General features: G+C 52.3%; 1 protein-coding gene across 2 annotated transcripts in view; it reads right to left on the bottom strand.

Annotated features, from left to right (window-relative positions):
* The window catches only part of MST1R (macrophage stimulating 1 receptor), a 46,961-nt gene extending 35,755 nt beyond the window's left edge, over positions 1-11,206 (bottom strand). The window contains exons 1-2 of one of the 2 annotated variants that reach the window (XM_073352617.2): positions 11,002-11,206; positions 6,192-7,522 (exon numbers count right to left, since the gene is read on the bottom strand). In XM_073352617.2, coding sequence (XP_073208718.1) covers positions 6,192-7,412 — 1,221 coding nt within the window. In that variant the 5' untranslated portion in view covers positions 7,413-7,522; positions 11,002-11,206. The remainder of the gene's footprint in view (positions 1-6,191; positions 7,523-11,001) is intronic. The other variant, XM_073352616.2, reaches the window with a different exon arrangement.
* Positions 11,207-17,610: the final 6,404 nt, after the last annotated feature.

Here is a 17,610-nt window from a genome sequence, read left to right as displayed (position 1 = left end):
AGTTTTACCTATATAATGTAACAAAAAACAATGCTCTTTGGGAACCATCTCCAGACAGGAATTTAACATCAAATTTTATCTCTCATGCACAAATGCAAGAAGCCTGGGAAACGAGCAGGGAGAAATGGAAGTCCTGGCACAGTCAAGCAATTATGATGTGATTGGAATAACCGAGGCTTGGTGGGATAACTCACATGACTGTCATGGATGGATGGATATAAACTGTTCAGGAAGGACAGGCAGGGCAGAAAAGGTGGGGGAGTTGCACTGTATGTAAGAGAGCAGTATGACTGCTCAGAGCTCCGGTATGAAACTGCAGAAAAACCTCTGGATTAAGTTTAGAAGCGTGAGCAACAAGGGTGATGTCATGGTGGGAGTCTGCTCTAGACCACCAGACCAGGGGGATGAGGTGGAAGAGGCTTTCTTCCGGCAAATAACAGAAATTACTAGGTCACGGGCCCTGGTTCTCATGGTTCTTCAATCACCCTGATATCTGCTGGGAGAGCAATACAGCAGTGCACAGAAAATCCAGGAAGTTTTTGGAAAGTGTAGGGGACAATTTCCTGGTGCAAGTGCTGGAGGAACCAACTAGGGGCGGAGCTCTTCTTGACCTGCTGCTCACAAACTGGGAAGAATTAGTAGGGGAAGCAAAAGTGGAGGAAGAAGAGCAGCAGAATACTTACCCTGGACTCCAGACTTTGACTCCCTCGGGGAACTGATGGGCAGGATCCCCTGGGAGAATAACATGAGGGGGAAAGGAGTCCAGGAGAGCTGGCTGTATTTTAAAGAATCCTTACTGAGGTTGCAGGAACAAACCATCCTGATGTGTAGAAAGAATAGTAATTATGGCAGGCGACCAGCTTGGCTTAACAGTGAAATCCTTGCTAATTAAACACAAAAAAGAAGCTTACAAGAAGTGGAAGATTGGACAAATGACCAGGGAGGAGTATAAAAATATTGCTCAGGCATGCATGAGTGAAATCAGGAAGGCCAAATCACACTTGGAGTTGCAACTAGCAAGGAACGTTAAGAGTAACAAGAAGGGTTTCTACAGGTATATTAGAAACAAGAAGAAGGTCAAGGAAAGTGTGGGACCCTTACTGAATGTGGGAGGCAACCTAGCGACAGAGGATGTGGAAAAAGCTAATGTACTCACTGTTCTTACTGCACTGGGCAGCACAGCATAGGGAGGAGGTGACCAGCTCTCTGTGGAGTAAGAAGAGGTTGAGGACTATTTAGAAGAGCTGAATAAGCATAAGTCCATGGGGCCGGATGCGCTGCATCCAATGGTGCTAAAGGAGTTGGCGGATGTGATTTCAGAGCCATTGGCCATTATCTTTGAAAACTCATGGCAATCGAGGGACATCCCAGATGACTGGAAAAAGGCTAATGTAGTGCCCATCTTTAAAAAAGATCCGGTAAGGAGGATCCAGGGAACTAAAGGCCAGTCAGACTCACCTCAGTCCCTGGAAAAATCATGGAGCAGGTCCTCAAGGAATCAATTTTGAAGCACTTAGAGGAGAGGAAAGTGATCAGGAACAGTCAGCATGGATTCACCAAGGGAAAGTCATGCCTGACTAACCTAATTGCCTTCTATGAGGAGATAACTGGCTCTGTGGATGAGGGGATAACAGTGGACGTGTTATTCCTTGACTTTAGCAAAGCTTTTGATATGGTCTCCCACAGTATTCTTGCCAGCAAGTTAAAGTAGTATGGGCTGGATGAATGGACTATAAGGAGGATAGAAAGCTGTCGAGATCGTTGGGCTCAACAGGTAGTGATCAATGGCTTCCATGTCTAGTTGGCAGCGGGTATCGAGCGGAGTGCCCCAAGGGTCGGTTCTGGGGCCGGTTTTGTTCAATATCTTAATGAATGATCTGGAGGATGGTGTGGATTGCGCCCTCAGCAAGTTTGCAGATGACACTAAACTGGGAGGAGTGGTAGAAATGCTGGAGGGCAGGGATAGGATACAGAGGGACCTGGACAAATTAGAGGATTGGGCCAAAAGAAATCTGATGAAGTTCAACAAGGACAAGTGCAGAGTCCTGCACTTAGGACAGAAGAATCCCATGCACTACTACAGACCAGGGACCTAGTGGCTAGGCATCAATTCTGCAGAAAAGGACCTAGGGGTTACAGTGGACGAGAAGCTGGATATGAATCAACAGTGTGCCCTTGTTGCCAAGAAGGCTAATGGCATTTTGGGCTGTATAAGTAGGAGCATTGCCAGCAGATCAAGGGACGTGATCGTTCCCCTTTATTTGGCATTGGTGAGGCCTCATCTGGAGAACGGTGTCCAGTTCTGGGCCCCACACTACAAGAAGGATGTAGAAAAACTGGAAAGAGTCCAGTGGAGGGCAACAAAAAGGGTTAGGGGGCTGGAGCGCATGATTTATGAGGAGAGACTGAGGAAACTGGGATTACTTAGTCTGCAAAAGAGAAGAATGAGGGGGGATTTGATATATGCTTTCAACTATCTGAAAGGGGGTTCCAAAGAGGATGGATCTAGATTGTTCTCAGCGGTAGCAGATGACAGAACAAGAAGTAATGGTCTCATGTTGCAGTGGGGAAGGTTTAGGTTGGATATTAGGAAAAACTTGTTCTCTAGGAAGGTGGTGAAGCAGTGGAATGGGTTACCTAGGGAGGTAGTGGAATCTCCTGCCTTAGAGGTTTTCAAGGTCAGGCTTGACAAAGCCCTGGCTGGGATGATTTAGTTGGGGATTGGTCCTACTTTGAGCAGGGGTTGGACTAGATGACCTCCTGAGGTCCCTTCCAACCCTGATATTCTATGATTCTATGATCAAGCTGCTACAACTCTGACCCATCTGCACGACCGTGACTTGCAGAGGCGTCGCCGGAACCTCCAGATGAGAGGATCCTGACTGGCCATCGGGTGAATTATGTCTGTATAGTGGGAGTGTTGAGCATAAGAGATTTGCTTGGTATATGTATTCTCTGTGTGTTGCTAAGAAATAGATGTTCAGAGCACAGTTGTATAAGGCTCTCTCACTGAGAAAAAGTCCTGCAGACCCATAGGGCCCTGAGCACCAAGGGAAAGGGCAGGTACTTAAATTGACCAAGTTTCTTCCTGAGCCCCGTGGGTAAGAATAGGTGCCTTACACCCTGAGCCCTCGGAAGGGAAAGGATGGGGGTACCTAAATTGATTGGATATAGGCGAGGTGCCCTGGATTTTTGGCGGGTAACATGGGAGACAGCACCGGGAGCACCCCCTACAGCGCTGTGCTAGGAACAAGCCCTTACCTTGAGCCCAGGGTATACCACCCCCACCAGGGCTCTGCTGGGTTTGAGCAGGGATGCAGACATAGAGGAGAGACATCACGGCCCACCTTAGCCACAGGATGGGGCTGTTCCCACAGACCCCTGGACATGCAGGTCTTTGGCCAGGCTGCCAGTGCACAGGGGACACAGGTGAGCCCGTTTGACCAGAGCCCAGGTGCCCAGGCTGACTCCTCGTTCGAATAACACAGTGCAGATGGGCACCAGCCTCCTCTTTACAGCAGGTGCTGTCCTCTGAGGCAGCGCCATCTAGATCCAAGGGCAGCACGGTGGGGGGAGGGGGAAAGCAAAGCTGCTGGAATAGGAAGGAAGGTCCCATCACAGGTCAAGGACAGAACTGGCCACCTGCATGCCCTGGGGCAGCATGTTCCCAAGGAACTCCTGTAACACCCTTTGGCTGGCTTCCCCACTGCAGGCGGAGAACTCACCCTCTCCAGCCTGACAGAGCAAGCCTAGAGCCAGGCCATGCTGTGCCCACTCCTCCAGCCCAGGCCTGAGTCTCTCCCACCATGTCCCATCCTATTATTTAAGAGTGGATTGGGCTGGGCTTGAATGAGAGATAAACCCAGCCTCTGCGGTGCCCCGCCCCCCACAGCCCCTACTCCTAGGCACAGCGTCTGGCTTCAAATGGTAACTAAGTCCACATTCAGAAGTGACAGCCGCTACTTCCCTAGCACTGCCTCAAGGGCTTGACACACGCTCAGGACACAGCCGAGTTCCCACCAGATGGAAGGACAAAACTGGGATCCAGAAACAGAGCTGCTACCAAGGCCGCACCCTTTACTCTTCCTAACCACCAGGAATGCATGGGCTGCCTGTGAGACGGAGTGAGGGGCTTTCCTAGGTGGATTGCTCATCACCCCTTCCTGCCACTGTAGAAATCTGCCCGCAGCCAGAGATCATGTAGCGACAGAGAGGGGGAATGAGTCAGGATTATTACACAATCCGGCAAAGCAGGCAGTCGTCGGATTCCAGAGGCAGCAACATCCCTTCAGCTGCCAACACGCTGTTTGTTTTGCTTGTGCAAACTAAGTCGGCTTCCTGCACAGGCCGCGCTATCAGTTTCCAACTGGCCTATGGGCCCATTTCACACCAGAAACCTCCCACGCTTCCAAACCCACTCTCTGCAAGGTGGCAGGCTCTCCTGCCGTTTGCCAGCATGGCACAGCCCAGTGTTAAACTGCAAGTTGCCCTGGAACCAAGACCCTGCCCCCCCCCACCGCCCCAAGGTGAGCTTGCTCCTCATCTCGCGGGACGCTGCCGAGGAACGTATCCACACGGAGGGGCTGGCCACCTTGGGTGAGCGCTGCCCAGGCTCTGAGCCACGGGGACACCACAGAAGTCAGGTTGCAAACACCTCCTTTCAACACTCTGCAAACAAAACAGGCAGTGTGTTCCCAATTCCTGGGGGCCCCAAGGAAGGGGGCACCAACTTGTTCTGCTCCAGGAAGAACACAAGGCTGAGAGAAAAGGGGAAAAGCAAACAGCCACACAATGCAAGGAACGGGAAGGACAGCAAACAGCAGCCGATTAGTAAAAATAGGAGAAGGCCAAATCAGACCAGACTTTCACCTTATGCAGAGATTGCTAGCCACAGGTTATCACTGTTATTACTCATGCCTATTGCGGCAGGGCCTAAGGGCGACCACACGGTGCCAGGCACTGTAAGACACCCCATAGCTATGGCAGTGTGAGGCCGGCCAGGAGCGCGGTACCATCCACTAACACAGCTGGGTGGCACAGAATTAGCTTTGCCCACAGCAGTGCTTGCTGCCCAGAGAAATTTTTGTGGATGGTCATTTTCTACAGTCCTGAGATCACAGGTTTGGAGTCAAGCAGAAGCTCAAAGTGCCAGTGAGTAGCAAAAAGTTGGCATAGCCCTTTTTTCCCCTCTCTGCCTCCCTTGCTGCCAATAACCATGTCTGTCTGTATCCCACCACTCAGAAAACACGGGCTCAAGTGCAGATCACAGGGTTGAGAGTCAGGAAGGCCCAAGTTCTCACGCTGGGTCTGACATGGTTTTTCTGCAGGACTATGGACCAGCCCCGTCCCCTCCCTCTGCCTCACTTTCCCCATCTGGCAAACGCAGGGGAAGCAAATGTTTCCTTGGGACTTTGTGAGGCTCCATTCATATTTGCACAGCACTTTAAGCAGAGGAAGTGCTATTTGCTAAGCCCATGGGCCACACCCTCTTGAAGGAACGGAAGCAGAAGACAGAGCAGGGCACTTGGATCAACTCATGTGCTGCTAAGAAGTAATGAGGCTGCTGATAAATGTGTGTCATCGGGGCTTATATATAATTCATGGGGTAGAAAAGCAATTAAACCAAACCGCACTGGCTGGGGGGAGGGGCAGCGGGAAGAGAAGCTTTTAGAGTTTGGGGGACAGAAAACAAGGCCGCTATAACTGATCATGAACTACAGCCCCACTAGTCCCACCCTCAAGGTGACATGCGACTCAACTAGCTCTGCTCGGAGCAAGGTCAGCAATATGTAAACTGCAAAGAGCCTGGAGCTGCAGCTCGGGCAGCGACCCCCGGCCCTAACCATACAAGCACAGATCCTCACCCACCAGGGTACTCCGCAAGGATGGGGCTCCCCTCAGATGGATCTCAGCTACTGCAGCTGCTAAAGGTCATCTCAACACTCCCCAAACCAGGAAGCACAAAGGCCCAGCTAGCACAGGTAAGGGTGAGGAACAGGATGACGTTAAACAAACTTTGAGCCTCAATAGCTGAGGTTCAATGTGGAATGAGAGGACTGGGGGCAGCTGGGCCACGGTTTCCTTTTATCCCAACCAACTGGCCCACCCCAGAGAAACCGCTATGGACAGAAAGCGCTGCATGCCCCCTGCTCCCCTGGCAAGGGGGAAGCTGGTGCGTACAGGGGACTCACGTTGTGGGGGCAGTACTCAACGGCCTGGAAGAAGCTAAGCCCTCGCAGCAGCTCACGCTGGGCAACACCACAGCACTTGGACATCCCATCTTCAATGGCCTGGTTGATCTGGTGCACAGGGAAGGCGCACACCGCCGAGTACCAGCGCGGCACGGAACTCTCCGCCTCACTCTCAGCGAACGCACCGAACAGGACCAGGTCGGTGTTGTTGACGCTGATTTCCTGGGCCAGCTTTGGGCCCGGTCTGGCCACATAGGCTGCCTGAAGCACGTTGAAAGCCACATCGCGCTTGTGCTCCCCGTCCAAGCTCTGCCTCCGCCTGCGCTTGGACTCGAAGCGGCAATCCAGGACCAGCTCGCGGTACTGATGCATGTCATGCTCCTCGGCACTCAGCCGCGCCAACCGCGTGTGGTACGATCCAGACACGGGGCTCTCCTTTTGGACAGTCAGGAAGTACACAAAGTCCTGGGCACTGAAGGAATACACGTAGTCAATGGGGTAGGAGTCCTGGAACTCTGACAGCACGTTGAGGGAACGGGAAACATGGAAGAACCCATCCAAGGTAGCCTTCGGTCTCCGGATAGACACAGATTCTGGGCTGTACCTCGCAGCTATACTGCTATTGATGGTAGAGGCAATGTAGAAGTAAGAAACATGGCTGGTTTCAGTCACCAGGACCCTCGTCCCCAGGGGGCTGGCCACGCAGTCTGGGCACTCAGCAGGACTGTTGTCCGCTGAATACAAACAGTAGGTGGCACTAACCACCACCAGGCTGTCTTGGATTTCCAATTCGTGCAGGAAACACCGGCCATGCTGGGAAGTGCCACAGCTGTATAGCCACGGCTCAGATGGGTCCAGCACCAGAACCACGTTATCTGTGTCTTCAGGCTTCCGGACGGCTCCCAGCTCCTGGCACTGGGCACAGATCTCGCACTGAGCACTGCCCACGGGGCCGGTCACGATGATGGATGAGTTTGCTAGTGCTTGGGTCACCACATAGATCTTGTTCCGCACCGCCACAAAGAGGGCGGCTGCTCCGCTCGGATCCTTGTAGGTGACAATGTTCTGGATGGGGCCATCCGCGGTGAAGCTGGGCAGCTCGTACTTGACGGTGAAGTCCCTGGTAGCATTATAGGGAATCCGTGGGCACTGCCAAGTGCTGAAAGAAACTCCAGTGAGCATGAATCCCAAGGAGAGGCAAACCAGGAATGAAAGCCCCATGCTAGGGGAGGAAACGCCGCTCCAGGATCCTTGACTCCAAAGGTCACCTGAGCTCCTCAGCTCTGAGCAGGTCTGGGATCCATCGAGTGTGAGCTACCATCCTACTACAGCTGAAATACCAGCAGGAAAGAGCATGTTAGTCTCAGCATTGAAGAGATGCCACATCCCACTCGAGTACTCACCGGGAGCACACCACCTCCCCATCCCCCAGGGCAGGCACCGGGTCTCCCCCCAGAGTGCAGAGGGGATCAGGCCCCCCATGGCTGGATCTCTCCAGCATGTCCACAGCACCTCCCAGCTGGACAGACCCAGAAAAGCGCTGGTCCATCTCATTCACTGGAGGAAAGAAGTGGATTTGTATTGATGGGTCTTGAAGCATACTGCCCTGATGCTGCACTGCCGTGTCAGCCAGTCGCTTGAACAGTCAAGCATCTGGTAACCTCAGTGAGGGCTCACCCAAACCAGGCAAGCCAATACACCCTGCATGCATTGCCCTGGATACACACGGGGGCTGAGGCACATCGGATGTTGAACAGAACGAAGAAGCCTGGCTTGGTTTTAACCAGCTATGACATTTGGATCCCTAAAGACTGGAGGCTGCATGGCTCTGGGGCCCACTCCAGTTGGGATCTGCAAGTAGACAACACTTCTTTCCCCAGAATCCCCTCACCTCTCATGGGCAGCCCAAGCTGTTTGGAAGAGGTAGCACCGGGCAGCCCCTCCTCCATCTGGCCTCCACACTGCCATGAGATGGAGACAGGAAGGGCTGGGGAGAGGGGAGATCCCTCTCCCTCACTCAGGCACCTGCTGCAGAGCCAGGGACCGAGCATCAAAGGTGAGCCTGGCTACCATCTCAGCCTACATCTAGCTAGGATGGGAACATGGGCGGCGAGTCCTATGGGCCTGTGGTGCCTGGGCACCAGGAATATTCCTGGCCCAGGGCCCGGCTCCAGCAATGTCTGAGGCTGGGTCTCTCCCTCGGCCCCACCTTCCGCCCCGGGCACCCCCGTGCCATGTGTCCCCTGGGCCGTTTAAAACAGCCCGGGGCCTCCACTCACCACCGGCAGCACAGCGGAGCTGAGCAGATTCTTGCCTGCTCGCTCCACGTGGCTGCCGACACCTTCCTGCAGCCCCTGGGTGGGGTGGGTCTGTGTCCTGCCCCAAGTGCTCCTGCGGGGGCAGTGCCTGGGGGTAGCAGCACATGGAGACGCCCACCTGCCCTGCCTAGGAGTCCCAGATAAGCACTGCACACACACCCCTCCCAGAGCCTGCACCCCCTCCTTTAGCCCTCAAACTCCCTCCCAGAGCCTGTATCCCCACCCCCAGCTCAGAGCCAGCATTCAAACTCTGTCCCAGAGCCTGCACCCCTCACCTCCTCCTGCACACCCACCCCCTGCCCTAGCCTGGAGCCTGCACCCAGCACCCAAAGTCCGTCCCAGAGCCTGCACCCCTCCCCCTTCCTACACACCCTCTCCTGCCACCAAACTCCCTCCCAGAGCCTGCACCCCAGCCCTCCGCACTCCCTCCCAGAGCCTGCAACCAAACTCCTTCCCAGAGCCTGCACCCCTCACCCCCTCCTGCACCCAGCACCCAAACTCCATCCCAGAGCCTGCACCCCAGACCCTCTCCCCCACCCAAACTCCCTTCCAGAGCCCAACCTCTCACCCGTCCTGCACCCCAATCCCCTGCCTCAGCCCAGGGCCTGCACCCCAGACCTCCTCCCCGCACCCAAACTGCCTCCCAGAGCCTTAGGCAGGTGGGGGGCAGAGTTGGGGGGGGCAGGTTCTGGGCACCACCAAAATTGCTACAAACCTGCCACCCCTGGATGGGAATGAAGGGCCTTATTGACAGCCCGCCTCCACTGTTCCCAAAACCATCTGGGTAGGAGCCTTTGTCAGGAAGGTTGAAAGGAGCACTGAAGCTCAGAACAGGGCCCCAGTCAGGCTGTCTGCTAACAAGGGAGGCCTCGGGACTGCACTCACTTCCCTACAGAGCAAAAATTGCAACGGATCAAGAGGCAAAACTCCTGGCCCCAAATCATCTCCATGCATAGCGAGCCCAAGTCTGTTCCAGCTTTATAGAACACCTGCCTCGCTGGATCTGCCCATCTCTGGAAATGAGTTCCACTGGATTTCAGACGCTGGGTCCCTGGAGTAAGCGAAGTTGACAAGGTTTGGTTTCTGTTTGGTTTATTATTATACACGGCTAAAGCCTCAGGGGTACATTTTCCTAACCTTCATAAGTGCATGTGGAGGTGCCCTCAAGCGCAGGAAGTGCATCCACAACTGGCTGGTTATGTTGCTAAACTGCCACTGTTGAGTGGGCACTTAGGCCTTGTCTACATGGGAAAGTTTTACCAGTTAAACCACTATAGTTATATCAGTATAATCCCCCCTCCCCCCACATCCACCCTCTGCCATGCACAAGCTTTATTCCACTATAAGAGACCATTTTTCTGGGTTAGTTTAAACTTCTTCCCAAGCAACATCCGCTAAACCAAACAAGCCACCTTTCTCCTGGCGAGTATCCCCATGGAGCATGGCAGCACCTCTCGATTAGTTTAATTACACACTTCAGCTTACAAATAAGGAAATTTTGCCTTTTAAACAAGGTGGCTTTGGAGTGGGGAACTTCCTCCTCTCATTCTGTCTAGGGCTGCTAGCTGCAGACACGCACACCCTGATCACTGCAGTGATTCCGGAAACTTGCCCGCACTGTCTCACACCTCCTCTGCTCCAACACAACATGCCAGAAGAAGGCAGAGGGGGAGAGAATATGAATAAGGAGAGCCAGCCACTCCCTCTACCCCACACCCACCCACCAGCTGGGCATGCTGGGGGGGGGGGGGGGGAGATGAAAGTGGGGAAAGACACCTAGAAGCCAGGAGAACAGTGGGGTTTCCACCAAGACAGGAAGCATGGTAGGTGGAGATGCCCTCTGCATGCCACAAAAGCCACGGGACAGGAACGGTTATGACTGACAAGGGCAGATTTGAAGCAGTGACCTGGTGGTGGCAGGTCCTGCTGTGCCTCATGCCTAGTGCTGCAGGTGATGGGCCCTGCGCCCCACTCCCTATCAGATCAGATGCCCGGGTGGTTCTCCCATGCCCGGTGGCACTCTGTCCTGAGCACCCCCGTTGAGTCTCATTAATACGCTCCCAATGGTTAGAAACTGGCCCTAGGAAACTGTGCCAGGCACAGGCAGAGATCTGTCCCTGGGACCAGCATACAGGCACCCACTGAGAGACAACCCAATGGTCTCAGAGCGTCTGCCTGCCCCTGCCCCTGCCCTTCCCCCCTGGGCAGGGATCCCAACGGCCGGCCTGGGACCCTCTCTGCACCACCCCCGGGGATCTGCCCTGGGAACAGGGAAACCTGGCATCAGTGAGTAAAAAAATCGGTATTCACCCCCCACAACCCCCATCTCAGAGACACCCCCTGCCCGGTCCTGCTGCCCCAGACACCCCCACCCCAGAGACACCCCTTCCCTGTATCCTCCCTCCCGCCTCAGACGCACCCCCTGCCTGGCTCCTGCTGCCCCAGACGCCCCCGCCTCCCCGGAGACCCCACTCTCCCAAGCCGGAACCCACCGCAGACGCCGGCCGCTGAGCTGAGCCGAGCCGAGCCGGGCCGGGCCGGGCCGGGCCACCCCGTGTGTGCTCGACCTGGGCGCTCCGCTCACCTGGCCGGGCACCTCCGGGGCGGGGCGAGCTGAGCCGTGGGAAGGACGCGCCAGCTCCCGCCCTGGGGCCGGCACGACGGGCGGGCTCCTGCCAGCGGGTCCGCCCGCAGTCTGGTTGGAGCCCCTCGGCAGCGCGGGGTGTGACGTGCGCGAGAGCCCGGGAGCTGTGAGTGCCTGGCTAGCCGGGCTGTCATCCCCGGACAGACACACACGTTTCCACACACGTCGGACAGACACACACCAGACACACATACACAAGCACACCCAGGACACACACACACACAGGAGTAATGGTCTCAAGTTGCAGTGGGGGCGGTTTAGGTTGGATATCAGGAAACACTTTTTCACTAGGAGGTTGGTGAAGCACTGGAATGGGTTACCTAGGGAGGTGGTGGAATCTCCTTCCTTAGAAGTTTTTAAGGTCAGGCTTGACAAAGCCCTGGCTGGGATGATTTAATTGGGGATTGGTCCTGCTTTGATCAGGGGGTTGGACTAGATGACCTTCTGGGGTCCCTTCCAACCCTGATATTCTATGATTCTATGATCCCAGACACACATACACATTCACACACACCCCGGACAGACACACACACCGGACGCACAGACACATACTGGACAGACACAAACATTCACACACACCCCAGACAAACACACGTACCCCCTGAACACAAACACACCCCAGACACACACACACACACACACAAACCCGAGACGGGGACACACACACACTCTGGACACACACACACACACACTCCAGACAAACAGACACACACACACCAGACAGACAGACATACACCCCGGACGGATGGACACACATACCTGACAGACACACACATACACCCCCTTCCCCCCCCACCAGACAGACAGACAGACAGACACATACACACTGACTGGCCAGACACACACACACGCACTGAACAGACAGACATACACCCCGGACACACACGGACAGACAGGCATACACCATGAACACAAAAATACATTGCACACACACACACACACACCTACACACACACCCTGTACAAGTACACACACTCCCATACATACACCCTGTATAAACACACATGCACACTTTGCAGACAAACACATCCTGTACTGACACACACATACACCCGTACACTCGCACACACGTACACTCACACCCGATACAGACACACATACATTCACATCCCAATACAGACAGACACACACAGGTACACTCATACACACACACCCCATACAGATACACATATGTACACTCATACACACACACCATACACACACCCTATACAGATACACATACATGTACATTCACACACACACATATACTCACAGCTTGTGCAAAAAGAAAAGGAGGACTTGTGGCACCTTAGAGACTAACCAATTTATTTGAGCATGAGCTTTCGTGAGCTACAGCTCACTTCATCGGATGCATACGTGCAAACCCAGACATGCACACCCATGCACTGACACACACATACCCTGTATATACACACACCTTCATACACTCACACCCCGTACAGACATATACAGACCCGTACACTGTCTCACACACTCCCATACGCTCACACCCCATACACACACACAACCCCGTACACTCACTCAAACAGTCACACACGCTCTTGTACACTCATACATGCATACATACATAGATACACACACCCCTGTACACTCACACATAGATACACACAGATACTCACTCAAACATGGACACGCACACACATGTACACTCACATGTGCAAACACACAGAGATAGGCACATGCACCCTGTACACTCACATGTGCATACACTCAGAAATACACACATACAGATACATGCACTCTGTGCACTCACGTGCATACACACGGAGATACACACTCATCCCTGTACACTCACACATGCATACACATGCAGATACACATAATTGTGTGCATGCACACACACACACACATATATACCTGTACATGTACACACAGTACATGTAAACACAGTCAGTAAACACCCAGAGCCGCCTGTAGCGCCGCAAGGCCTGGGCTAATAATGGAGGCCCGTGGGGCCTGCTTTCATTGTGCGATCAGCGTGGGAAAGTGGCTCATGGCTGTGACATGCTCCAAGCAGGTGTACCATGGAATGGGGATGTGGAAAGGTGCGAACAGGAGACAGATTCAATTAGTCCAAACAAAGAGGCTGTTGATGAGTCAGGGACTCTGTTCAAATCAGGTCTGATAAACCAGAGATGTGGGGGCCTGAAAATTAACGGCCCACAATTGGGGTGTAGGAAATGAGGCCTAATTGGCTATCAATTGGCCTAATTGGTCCTGGTGATGTCAAGGAACTATGACGTGATCGGAATAACAGAGACTTGGTGGGATAACTCACATGACTGGAGTACTGTCATGGATGGTTATAAACTGTTCAGGAAGGACAGGCAGGGCAGAAAAGGTGGGGGAGTAGCACTGTATGTAAGGGAGCAGTATGACTGCTCAGAGCTCCGGTACGAAACTGCAGAAAAACCTGAGTGTCTCTGGATTAAGTTTAGAAGTGTGTGCAACAAGAGTGATGTAGTGGTGGGAGTCTGCTATAGACCACCGGACCAGGTGGATGAGGTGGATGAGGCTTTCTTCCGGCAGCTCACGGAAGCTACTAGATCGCATGCCCTGATTCTCATGGGTGACTTTAATTTTCCTGATATCTGCTGGGAGAGCAATACAGCGGTGCATAGACAATCCAGGAAGTTTTTGGAAAGCGTAGGGGACAATTTCCTGGCGCAAGTGCTAGAGGAGCCAACTAGGGGGGGCGCTTTTCTTGACCTGCTGCTCACAAACCGGGTAGAATTAGTGGGGGAAGCAAAAGTGGATGGGAATCTGGGAGGCAGTGACCATGAGTTGGTTGAGTTCAGGATCCTGACGCAGGGAAGAAAGGTAAGCAGCAGGATAAGGACCCTGGACTTCAGGAAAGCAGACTTCAACTCCCTCAGGGAACGGATGGCCAGGATCCCCTGGGGGACTAACTTGAAGGGGAAAGGAGTCCAGGAGAGCTGGCTGTATTTCAAGGAATCCCTGTTGAGGTTACAGGGACAAACCATCCCGATGAGTCGAAAGAATAGTAAATATGGCAGGCGACCAGCTTGGCTTAATGGTGAAATCCTAGCGGATCTTAAACATAAAAAAGAAGCTTACAAGAAGTGGAAGGTTGCACATATGACCAGGGAAGAGTATAAAAATATTGCTCGGGCATGTAGGAATGTTATCAGGAGGGTCAAATCGCACCTGGAGCTGCAGCTAGCCAGAGATGTCAAGAGTAACAAGAAGGGTTTCTTCAGGTATGTTGGCAACAAGAAGAAAGCCAAGGAATGTGTGGGCCCCTTACTGAATGAGGGAGGCAACCTAGTGACAGAGGATGTGGAAAAAGCTAATGTACTCAATGCTTTTTTTGCCTCTGTTTTCACTAACAAGGTCAGCTCCCAGACTGCTGCGCTGGGCATCACAAAATGCGGAAGAGATGGCCAGCCCTCTGTGGAGATAGAGGCGGTTAGGGACTATTTAGAAAAGCTGGACGTGCACAAGTCCATGGGGCCGGACGAGTTGCATCCGAGAGTGCTGAAGGAATTGGCGGCTGTGATTGCAGAGCCACTGGCCATTATCTTTGAAAACTCGTGGCGAACCGGGGAAGTCCCGGATGACTGGAAAAAGGCTAATGTAGTGCCAATCTTTAAAAAAGGGAAGAAGGAAGATCCTGGGAACTACAGGCCAGTCAGCCTCACCTCAGTCCCTGGAAAAATCATGGAGCAGGTCCTCAAAGAATCAATCCTGAAGCACTTGCATGAGAGGAAAGTGATCAGGAACAGCCAGCATGGATTCACCAAGGGAAGGTCATGCCTGACTAATCTAATCGCCTTTTATGATGAGATTACTGGTTCTGTGGATGAAGGGAAAGCAGTGGATGTATTGTTTCTTGACTTTAGCAAAGCTTTTGACACGGTCTCCCATAGTATTCTTGTCAGCAAGTTAAGGAAGTATGGGCTGGATGAATGCACTATAAGGTGGGTAGAAAGCTGGCTAGATTGTCGGGCTCAACGGGTAGTGATCAATGGCTCCATGTCTAGTTGGCAGCCGGTATCAAGTGGAGTGCCCCAAGGGTCGGTCCTGGGGCCGGTTTTATTCAATATCTTCATAAATGATCTGGAGGATGGTGTGGATTGCACTCTCAGCAAATTTGCGGATGATACTAAACTGGGAGGAGTGGTAGATACGCTGGAGGGCAGGGATAGGATACAGAAGGACCTAGACCAATTGGAAGATTGGGCCAAAAGGAATCTGATGAGGTTCAATAAGGATAAGTGCAGGGTCCTGCACTGAGGACGGAAGAACCCAATGCACAGCTACAGACTAGGGACCGAATGGCTAGGCAGCAGTTCTGCGGAAAAGGACCTAGGGGTGACAGTGGACGAGAAGCTGGATATGAGTCAGCAGTGTGCCCTTGTTGCCAAGAAGGCCAATGGCATTTTGGGATGTATAAGTAGGGGCATAGCGAGCAGATCGAGGGACGAGATCGTTCCCCTCTATTCGACAAAGGTGAGGCCTCATCTGGAGTACTGTGTCCAGTTTTGGGCCCCACACTTCAAGAAGGATGTGGATAAATTGGAGAGAGTCCAGCGAAGGGCAACAAAAATGATTAGGGGACTGGAACACATGAGTTATGAGGAGAGGCTGAGGGAGCTGGGATTGTTTAGCCTGCAGAAGAGAAGAATGAGGGGGGATTTGATAGCTGCTTTCAACTACCTGAAAGGGGGTTCCAAAGAGGATGGCTCTAGACTGTTCTCAATGGTAGCAGATGACAGAACAAGGAGTAATGGTCTCAAGTTGCAGTGGGGGAGGTTTAGATTGGATATTAGGAAAAACTTTTTCACTAAGAGGGTGGTGAAACACTGGAATGCGTTACCTAGGGAGGTGGTAGAATCTCCTTCCTTAGAGGTTTTTAAGGTCAGGCTTGACAAAGCCCTGGCTGGGATGATTTAACTGGGAATTGGTCCTGCTTTGAGCAGGGGGTTGGACTAGATGACCTTCTGGGGTCCCTTCCAACCCTGATATTCTATGATTCTATGATTCTATGATCACAATGATGAGGGGCTGGGCGACCCCACCCCTCCGTTTTTGGGGGTTCTTAAAAAAAAAGACTTTTGCAGGAAATGAACAACTGCTGGCTGGGAGATAGGCAAAGCGAAGAGGGAAAGCACCTCCAGCCTGGTTCCCGCCCCCACCATCTCTAGAGAACCCAGGATCCGCAGGGACACAACTGGGCTTCCATCAGCCTGATAAATGTCCTGAGAAGGCCAGGCCAGAGCAAGGGGATCCCACCAGCTCTGGCTAACTCATGAGCAGCACCTGGGATGTGAGACTTTGTCATACACCCCCCACTTGTGCATCCTGCTACAGGGTAAGAGGGAAGGTGCTCTCATGGACTGATAAATGCTTAAAAGATAGGAAATAAAGGGTAGGTATAAATGGTCAGTTTTCAGAATGGAGAGAGGTAAATAGTGGTGTCCCCCAGGGCTCTGTTCTGGAACCAGTCCTGTCATAACCATACCGCTAAGAGTAGCCTAGAATTCCCCCTTACCTGTAAGGGGTTAAGAAGCTCAAATAACCTGGTTGGCGCCTGACCAAAAGGACCAATGGGGAAAGAAGATGCTTTCAAATCTGGGGGGAAGGCTTTGTTTGTGCTCTTTGTTTGTGTGTTCTCTTGGGAAGCAGAGAAGCACCAGGTCAGAAAACTCCTTCACCTATAAACCGTCCTAAAGTGAGTCTCAATATTGCAAAAAGAGTAAGTAAATAAGGCAGGGTGCGTTAGATTAACTTTTGTTTTCAACTTGTGAATTTTCCCTGTGCTAAGAGGGAGGTTTATCCCTGTTTTTTGTAACTTTAAAGTTTTGCCTAGAGGGGAATCCTCTGTTTTGAATCTGATTACCCTATAAAGTTACCTTTCATCCTGATTTTTCAGAGGTGCTTCTTTTACTTTTTTTTTTCTTTAAAAGAAAAGTTCTGTTTTTTAAGAATCTGGCTTACCTATTTGATTGGTATACTATTCTCAAGCCTTCCCAGGAAGGGGGTGTAGGGTTTGGGGGGATATTTTGGGGGAATAGGAATTCCAAGTGGTCCTTTCCCTGATTCCTTGTCTAAATCACTTGGTGGTGGCAGCGTACCGTCCAAGGACAAAGGATTAACCTAAGCTGGTAGAAATAAGCTTAGGGGGCTTTCATGCGGGTCCCCACATCTGTACCCTAGCATTCAGAGTGGGTAGGGAACCCTGACATGGTGGTAGCGGTGGGATCATTTTGAACCAAAAGCACAGTAGGATTTTAAAAGGACATTTTTTTTTTCCTTTTGGCTGCTTGGAAAGCAGGGAGGGCTTTTTTGTGTTTTTTTTTAAGGATTTTTTTTAAGCTTTGGAGCACCTGGAGTTTTTTTTCTCTGCCTGAGGGCAGGGTAGTTAACTCCTGCAGGGGAATTCATGGGTGTTTTATTTTTTTTCTTTCTAACTCTCGGGTATAGCTAGAGTTAA

This window comes from Lepidochelys kempii, chromosome 7 (genome assembly GCF_965140285.1).
Source record: "Lepidochelys kempii isolate rLepKem1 chromosome 7, rLepKem1.hap1, whole genome shotgun sequence".
Lineage (NCBI taxonomy): Eukaryota > Metazoa > Chordata > Testudines > Cheloniidae > Lepidochelys > Lepidochelys kempii.
The sequence above is the reverse complement of the archived record's forward strand: the minus strand, read 5'-3'. Positions and strand labels throughout refer to the sequence as shown.